Raw genomic sequence first — 9,460 nt, 5'->3', positions numbered from 1 at the left:
CTGCAAAGAGCCACATGAGACTAATGAGTGCCCTACATTCAATGGAGCTGAACCATTCCAAGTCAATGGAGTGTGGTATGATCCAAGGCCACCACAGGATACCCAAAGTTACCAGAGAAATCAGAATGGAGGCCAAGGGAACAACTTTCAAAGGAGGAATCAAGGGAGCGGCTTGGATTATAAATCCAACAACTATCTGCAACCTCCTCCTCTGCCACTAAAAGAGCCATCCGAATTGGAGAAAACAATGATACAACTGGCCAAGACCACTAATGATCAAATAATTGAGACAAGAGCCTACCACAAGAACCAGGATGCTTCCATCCGAAACTTGGAGAGTCAAATAGGCCAGTTGTCTAGGCAGTTGGCTGAAAGAGCTCAAGGACAGTTCCCAGGAGATACAATTGTGAATCCAAAGGCAGACTGCAAGTCCATTGTGACTAGGAGTGAAATTTTAATCACTCCTCAAGAAAAACCAAAATCGGTTCAGCATGAGAAAGAAGAAGAAGCACCTGCCAGTGAAAAAGAAGAACCTGCAAGGCAAGACAAAGTAGAAGCAAAGAAGAAAGTTGTGGAAGCTCCAAAGCAACCGATGGATTTTTCTCGTTTTGAAAAACCTCCTTATCCTATGAAGCTCAAGCAACAAGCCCAGAAGCAACAATATGCCTGGTTCTTAGATATATTTAAAAAGTTACAAATTAATATTCCTTTTGCTGAGGCTTTAGCTAACATGCCTAATTATGCTAAATTCATAAAGATTTATTGTCTAGAAAGCATAAGTTGCAGGATTGTGAGACAGTAGCACTTACTGAAGAGTGCAGTGCCATCATACAGAAGAAGTTCCCACCAAAGCTTCAAGATCCTGGGAGTTTCAACATCCCAATTGCGGTAGGCAACACTAATGTTGGTCGGGCACTGTGTGATCTCGGCGCAAGCATCAACTTGATGCCATTATCAATATGCAAGTCATTGGGAATTACTGAGTTGAAGCCAACCATGGTCTCTCTACAGCTCGCTGACCGTTCTTTGAGGAGACCTAATGGAATCATAGAAGATGTTCTTGTTAAGGTTGACAAGTTCATCTTCCCGACTGATTTCATCGTGCTAGACATGGAGGAAGAGAGTGAAATGCCCCTTCTGCTGGGTAGATTGTTCTTGGCCACAGCTCGAGCTATGATTGATGTAGAACAAGAAAAGCTCGAGTTGAGGATGAATGATGAGAAAATCACTATCAATGTTTTCGATGCTATGAAGAATCCCTCTTATCATAGTGATTGTTTCAAAATTGAAGTGTTTGAAGAGGTGGTTATGGAAGAGAAAAGTGATTATCAAGAGCTTGAAGAAGAGTTGAAGGCTCTAGATGAAGCTGCTCCAAAAGAAGAGCGAGCAATTGTCTTTGAGGTACTAGAAAAGAAAGAAGATGACTCAGCTACATTGGTACCAAAGGTGGAATTAAAAGATTTGCCTGAAACTCTTAAGTATGCTTTCTTGGGAGACGAAGAACAATAACCTGTTATCATTAATAAGGAAGTCCATCAGCAGCATAATGAAAGCAAGCCAAAGGTTAAGATGGAAAAGCCCAAGAGTAAAGAAAAGCATGTAAAGACTAAGTTCAAAGTTCCTGAGAACCCTCATCCTCATTCACATGCATATGATCATGGAAGGAAAAAATATTGGATCAAGAAGATTGGGTCATCAATGGTAGCATGCTTCCAACCACCATAAATCACAAGGGGTACGTCAGGCTCGTGACGTTAAACAAGCGCTAATTGGGAGGCAACCCAATAGTTATTTTCTGTTTTTATTTTATTTATTTTATTTTCTTAGGATAGTTTAAAATTTAATAAGTCAAGTAAGTGGTGAATTAGTGACCATATGAAAAAAAATTAAATTTGGGAATTGGCGCTAGTAGCGCCACAAGACCAAAATAGACAGTGAGTTCCACGCTCACAGCGTGGTAACCACGCCATCAGCGTGGAAACCTCACGAAGTACTCACGCCAATAGCGTGAATTCCACGCTGCGAGCGCAATCAAACAAAATGAGGCAGTGAGTTCCACGCTCACAGCGTTAAACCCACGCTGTGAGCGCCAGTTCACTTCACCATGATACTTACTTTTACATTTCATTTTGTTGTTTTGAGTATTTTGTGGATTATTGGTCGGATTATTTCTCTTTATACAGTACGCTTTGATGATTATTCTCTGTTACTATTTAACAAGTGTGTGTGTGTGTGTTCCACCTGGCAGAATTAGCTTCTTCGACCAGTATAGTTGTTGCTGAGGACAACAACGTTCTAAATCTGGGAATTGTCGCATACTGTATGCGAGGCTTGCTAAATACTGCGGAACTACACCACGGAAAGGACGCCTAAACAGAAATTTTTCTGAAAAAGGGGAGATATTTTAACCTTCAATTTTTATTTATTTTTATTTGCTGTTTTTAGTTAGATTCAATTTTTAAAGAAAAAGAGAAATTTTTTAGAAAATTCCTAAACAAGCAGTCCCAGAGTATTCTAAGCTTACACAGTAAGTAATTAGATTGAGTTAGATGAAGCATGATATCTGTGAGCAATTAATTGTTTTAATCTGAGAATGATGACTGCTCGTTTTTATAACTATTTTGGTGAATTTTTTGATAATGCTTGATGTGAAACTTTGAATTGCGATTCTAGTTGAATTATAACTGTGAGGATTTGAGCCTAAACAGAATTTTTTTTTTAGAGGCCTCACTATAGTAGTTTCTAGAACTTGAACTGTTTCTCTGGCTTGTATGTATTACTGAGATGATAAGGGCAATTTCATTCTTGTTAACTTAGAGCCAAACAGCCTACCCGTAAGAATTTCCATTGTTAAGCCCTTTTGAGCCTTAAACCAGTTCATTCAAACCTGATGAAAATTGCTTAATCCTGTTTCTCTTGACACACCTTGAGAGATTGAATGTTGATCGAAGACTAAAAGTCAAATTACTTCTCAAAAAGGAAAAGTTAAGTAGCTGAACAAGGAAAGGAAGGAAATTTGCAGCTCAAAAGAGAAAAGAAAGAAAACATCTGCAAACAAGGAAAGAAAAAGGTAGTGACGAAAGGGAAAGAATCCCAAGTTTGTAAAATGAGGCAAAGCCTAGAAGAGAAGGAAGTATTGTTAAAATCAGTATTTCAATCTCTCCAATCATCTTCTGACCAAAAGATTCTCACCCCCAAACCAGGCCAAGTTACAACCTATCAAAGACCTTTTGATCAGTCTATTCATGTCAAATGGATTCCTTAATATTAGGAATTGAGAATAAGTTCAAGCCTATGGAATTACTACTACACTGATGGATAAGTGTGAAACCCTCAAACACTGAGCGTGATGAGAGTACATTTAAACTGTGAGGAATGTTCAAGTTAGGATTTCAATTCTTGATATAACTGACAAGCATTATTGGAAGTTTCAAACAGACAGTTATACATGCATAGCAGTCTGAATTCTTAAGATGTTGTGTTCTATGTTTTCACGAATTATTCTTTGCTGATAACTTTAATCTATTACATTGCTGAGGACAACAAAGTTCAAATCTGGGAATTGTTTGATATGCATTCAGCATATAAGGAAATCCAAGCCAAAAAAGAAAAAATGTTGATTAAATCTTAAGCAAAAAGGGAAATAATCACTGTTGATCTGTCAAAATCTTAATCAGAGATTGCATACTGATTTTATGTTGATTTCGTAGGAAAAACAGACAAATTGGAGCTAAAAAGGAAAAAGCTAAACTGAAGGCCCACGCTCACAGTGTGGGTATGAAGCTCAAAGCATGAAAGGAGCTTTTCAGCCAGGGGCATCCACGCTACTAGCATGGGATTCATGCTAGTAGCGCCATACATCCAATTTAGGCAGAAGCTACCACGCTACTAGCGTGGGAATGACACTAGTAGCGCCAGACTTTTCACAAAACCACGCTTGAAGCGTGGCAACCACGCTAGTTGCGTGGAGCTCTAGGGTTCTTCACAAAAACTCCCACGCTCATAGCGTGGGAACCACGCTAGTGGCGTGGGAGGTGCGTCAATCAGCATTAAATCTGTTTTAAATTAGAGACAGATCACACTGAGATTACGACAAGGATTCAATCAAGATTCTACACCAGGTCAAAGACTCTATAAATAGAGACTCAGACCTCAATAGAAAATAACTTTTGCACAGAGAGGAAGACGGAGGCAAAACACAGAGCAAGCTTCTTCTCCAATTTTCTGGTTTTATTATTTTATTTTATGAATTCTTTTCAATTCTTTGAATTGTCAGACATGAATATGTCTGGCTAGTTTTTTTATTATTGTGGTAAGGGTCACAACCCTTAATGTGAACCCCTTGCAATTTGGTTAAATTTATATTTAATTATTTTAAATTGCATTTATTTTATCCTGTTCTTCATCTTTTAATTCTTTTAGAATTGATCACTCTATTAGGATTGCGAGGGTTAGGGTTTTCAATAGGAATATTGAGATTCTAGTTCCTGACAAGGGTAAAATAACAGTTCATGTATGCACTAGGGATAGGCTACATGAACTGCAAACGTGGAAAATTCACTGGGTTAAAAAGATTAACTTGAAAAAGGATTTGTAAGGGATTATGATTCTAATAGGGTTAATAAAGTTAAGATCACTAAGGGATTAGGGCTTAACTAACCAATTAATAGATGGTGAATTGTTTGATCAATGAATAATTAAATGTAAATATAAATTAATATTACAAGGTGGGGATCGGAAAGGTGCTGGCGTCCTTTACTACAATAGTTTTTTATATATTTTTCTCAATCTCAACCTTTTACTTTAAGTTCTCAAAATCAACTTTGAATTGTTCACAAGTCTTGAATAATTCTCAATCTTTAGAATCACAAATATTCTCAAAACCAATTTTATTAATCCAACAAGAAAAGAATAGTTAAAATAATTTTGGTGCCTCAATTCTCGTGGAGACGATACTCTACTTACCCTTTTATTACTTGGTATGATCGGTGCACTTGCCGATTTTACTCAACAATCATCAAATGGTCATGCATAATCATCATCATCTACTTCATGTGAAAAGCTAAAAAGTGAAATTGATGATTTAAATAATGTGTTAAGCAAATTCACATGTGGTAGAGATAACTTGAATGTGTTGCTTGGAAAACAAATATGTATGTTTAGCAAATTCGGCTTAGGATCCAACACTAACATACACGAAAAATCTTATAAAATCTTTTTCATATCATCATCCTACATGACTAGTAGTCCTTTCATTAAATGCGATCATTGTGGTGGAAAAAGACATAGTACATCAACATGTAAGATTAGAAAGAATGGAATTAGTGGTCAAAACAAAATATAGGTCCCTAAGGGAACTATGCCCATGACTAACACACAAGGACCCAAACAAATTTGGGTACCAAAGATTAAATGTTAAACTTGTTTTGTTGGTGTGCTTGAAAAGTGTCTAATCCAAATGGATATTGGATAGTGGTTGCTCAAGGCATATGACAAGAGACATTACCAAATTTCTTTGAATTACAAGGAAGGAACATGGATATGTATATTATGGAGATAATAACAAAGGAAAGATACTTGGCATTGGGAAAGTTGGTAACTCCTCATCAACTTGTATAGAAAATGTTTTACTTGTTGATGGTCTTAGACATAACTTGCTTAATATTAGTCAATTATGTGACAAAGATTTTAAAGTTGTTTTTTATTCTAAATGTTGCAAAATTGAAAGTCTAAATGATGGGCAAGTTAAGTTTAAGAGCTATAGAGTGGATAATATCTATATGATTGATCTAGATGGTATGCCTTCAAATGACGATAATTGCTTGGTTAGTAAGGAAAATGATTCATGGTTATGGCATAAAAGAATTGCACACATTGGCATGAGTAACTTAAATAAGTTGATCTCTAAAGATTTAGTAATTGGTCTTCCAAAGCTTAAATTTCAAAAAGACAAACTACGTAATGAATGTGTAATGGGAAAGCAAGTAAAGGCTTCTTTCAAATCCAAAGATATTGTTTCAACTATTAGGCCTTTACAACTTTTGCACATGGATCTTTTTGAACCTACACAAACTATGAGCTTTGGTGGTAATTATTATGCATTTGTCATTGTGGATTATTTTTCCCGCTTTACATGGACATTATTTCTTACTCATAAAAGTGAAGCTTTTCAAGCATTTAGAAAACTAGCCAAGTTTATTTAAAATGAAAAATCTTTGAACATTATTTCTATTAGAAGTGATCATGGGCGAGATTTGAAAATCAAGATTTTGAAATCTTTTGTGATGAAAATGGAATTCAACAAAAAATTTCCACTCTTAGGACTCCACAACAAAATGAAGTTGTAGAAAGAAAAAATCGTGTCTTACAAAAGCTTGCAAGGACAATGATAAATGAAAATAATCTTTCAAAATGTTTTTGGACAGATGCCATAAGCACCGCTTACTATGTTATTAATTGTACCTTAATTAGGCCATTTTAAAGAAAAACCCCTATGAGCTTTACAAAGGAAGAAAATCAAATATTTCACATTTTCATATTTTTGGTTGCAAATGTTTTATTTTGAACAATGGAAAAGATAATCTTGGAAAGTTTGATTTAAATTTCGATGAAGGCATATTTCTATGATATTCACTCACAAGTAAAGCATTATGAATCTATAACAAAAGAACCATGGTAATTGAAGAATCAATTCATGTGAAATTTTACGAGACTAACCCCTCTTTGTCTAGAAAAGATATTTGTGATGATGTTATTGTAGAAAACTTGGGCAAAATGAACTTGAATGACAAAAGTCAAGAGGAAAAGCAAAAAAAAATTGAGCAAACTCAAAATGAAGGAACCTCTCAAGTTAACAAGGAAGAACGTGATCTTCCAAAGGATTGGAGAATGGCAAAAGGTCACTCCATTAATGCGGTAATAGGTGAAATGTCAAAGGGGGTAACCACTAGAAATTCCATTAGAAATATTTGTAATCATTTAGCATTTGTTTAAAAAATTGAACCTAGAACAATTGATGAGGCAATTATTGATAAACACTGGCTCTTGGCAATGCAAGAAGAATTAAATCAATTTGAAAGAAATCAAGTTTTGGAAATTGTGCCAAGACCCAATGATTACTCAATAATTGGCACTAAATGGGTCTTTAGGAACAAGCTTGATGAAAATGGAATAATAACTAGAAATAAAGCTAGGTTTGTTACTAAAGGGTATAATCAAGAGGAAGGAATTGATTTTGATGAAACATATGCTCTCGTTGCTAGATTAGATGCCATAAGATTATTGCTTGCATTTGCATGTATGATGGATTTTAAACTATTTCAAATGGATGTTAAAAGTGCTTTCTTAAATAGATATATTCAAGAAGAAGTTTATGTTGATCAACCATCCGATTTTGAAAATCATGACTTGCCTAACCATGTTTTTAAACTTAAAAAGGCGTTATATGGTTTAAAGTAAGCTCCAAGAGCTTGGTATGAACGGTTAAGCAAGTTCCTTTTAGAACAAGGTCTTGAAAGAGGAAAAGTTGATACAACACTCTTCATAAAAAGGAAAAATAATCACATTTTGCTTGTTCAAATACATGTTGATGATATCGTATTTGGTACAACTAATATCAAATTTTATGAAGAGTTTGTTAATATCATGAAAAGTGAATTTGAGATGTCAATGATGGGTGAGCTCAACTTCTTCCTTGGTCCTCAAATCAAACAAGAGAAGGATGATATCTTCATCAACCAAGGAAAATATTGTAAAGAATTACTCAAGAAGTTTAGGATGGAGAATTCAAAAGCCATTGACACTCCCATGAGTACATCTTGTACATTAGACAAGGATGAAGAAGGTAAGCCCATTGAGATCACTAGATATAGAGGTATGATTGACTCATTTCTTTACTTAACCGTAAGTAGGCTGGATATAATGTTTAGCGTGTGCATGTGTGCTAGATTTCAAGCTAATCCTAAAGAATCACACTTAAATGTCGTAAGAATTTTGAGATATCTTGTAGGCACTTCATAAATGGGATTATGGTACCCTAAAAGTGCACCATGTGAACTAATAGGATATTCCAATTCCGACTTTTAGGGTTGCAAATTGGATAGGAACAGCACTAGTGATATTTGCCACTTTCTTGATTGCTCGTTAGTTTCTTGGCATAGCAAGAAACAAAATAGTGTAGCATTGTCCACGGCCGTAGCGGAATATGTAGCGGCTGGTAGTTATTGTGCATAAATTTTATGGATGAAACAACAACTAAAGGATTTTGGGGTTGAACTTGATCACATCCCCATTAGATGTGACAACACTAGTGCCATCAATCTCACCAAGAATCCTATAATGCACTCATAGACTAAACATATTGACATTAGACATCATTTTATTCGAGATCATGTGCAAAACGGTGATTGTATTTTTGAATTTGTGGAATCTTCAAAATAATTGGCCGAAATTTTTACCAAACATCACCCAAAAGAATTGTTTTACAATTTGAGAAGAGAAATTGGCTTGATTAATTCATCATATTTGTAAACATACATGGGTAGTTTTTTAGTTTCAATGCAATATCAACCTTGTTTACTGACTTATGCGTTGAAGATTTCCTTAAGTCAATTTTGCAGATGCATTCCTTTAGGGGTATTTACTTCGATGAGGTATCACGAACTTGATCATATAAAAAGCTTTGCAAAGATACTGATGCTCGCCGGCAAGTATACCGATCGCACAAGTAATATAGAAAGTAAGTAGAGTATCGTCTCCACAGGGATTGGGTCGAATATCAATTAATATTCCTTTGAAGAATGGAAGAATTCAAAAGGGTTTGTTTGTGACAAATAATGTCGATTTATGTGAAATTGAGAACTGAAATAAAGACTTGTTTTTGTAATTTTTCTGTGATGAAGAATAAAAATAAGAACAGGAATGATTTGATTTGTAAAAATGAGAAAAGCATTGTAGCTAGGATACACTCACTATATGATCCCCACTTTAAACTTTGGATTGATTGACAACGTTCATTCAATTTAATAACTCAGACAAATTATCATCTAAAATAATTAGTTAAATCTCAATCCCTTGGCAATCTAACCCTTTAATTCAATTGGAATCCTAATCCCTTAGAAACCCCGCATGAAATTAAGTATTAATCACGATAAATCAAGCGACTGCAACTCACACACGTCTATCCCTAGAGCATTCATAAATTGTTACCTTACCCCCTTTCAGAATCAAAAAACCCCAATATTCCTATTGCGAGCCCTAATTCCCAAATTATTATCTCCTATTAGGTTGATCAAGTCTAACAGAAATAGTAAACAATACGCACAGGGTAAAAATAAAATATATTAAAATAAACTAGCGAAAATAATATATTCAGCGTAAAAAGGGTTCACATAGGGTTTGTGACCCTAACTACAATAAAAAGTAAACTAGCCAAACATAATCATGGCTAAAAATCCAATAT

General features: G+C 35.2%; 1 protein-coding gene across 1 annotated transcript; it reads left to right on the top strand.

The window, feature by feature from the left end:
- Window positions 1–247: 247 nt before the first annotated feature.
- LOC133290167 (uncharacterized) lies at window positions 248–1,509 on the top strand. The gene is made up of 2 exons (XM_061488225.1): window positions 248–718; window positions 835–1,509. The coding sequence occupies exons 1-2, from the start codon at window positions 248–250 to the stop codon at window positions 1,507–1,509; spliced, it is 1,146 nt and encodes a 381-aa protein (XP_061344209.1).
- The last annotated feature ends 7,951 nt before the right edge of the window (window positions 1,510–9,460 follow it).

The sequence above is a fragment of the Gastrolobium bilobum genome, unplaced genomic scaffold (genome assembly GCF_033153095.1).
Source record: "Gastrolobium bilobum isolate Gb01-03AN ecotype WA unplaced genomic scaffold, APGP_CSIRO_Gbil_v1 utg69964, whole genome shotgun sequence".
NCBI lineage: Eukaryota > Viridiplantae > Streptophyta > Magnoliopsida > Fabales > Fabaceae > Gastrolobium > Gastrolobium bilobum.
Note: the sequence above shows the minus strand (reverse complement) of the source record. Positions and strands in the feature narration are given on the sequence as shown.

Coding starts and splice junctions, on each gene's coding strand:
- LOC133290167 (XM_061488225.1), top strand. CDS start 248: ATGATACAACTGGCCAAGACCACTAATGATCAAATAATTGAGACAAGA. Junction 719..834: donor TTAATATTCCTTTTGCTGAG/GCTTTAGCTAAC, acceptor GCCATCATACAG/AAGAAGTTCCCACCAAAGCT.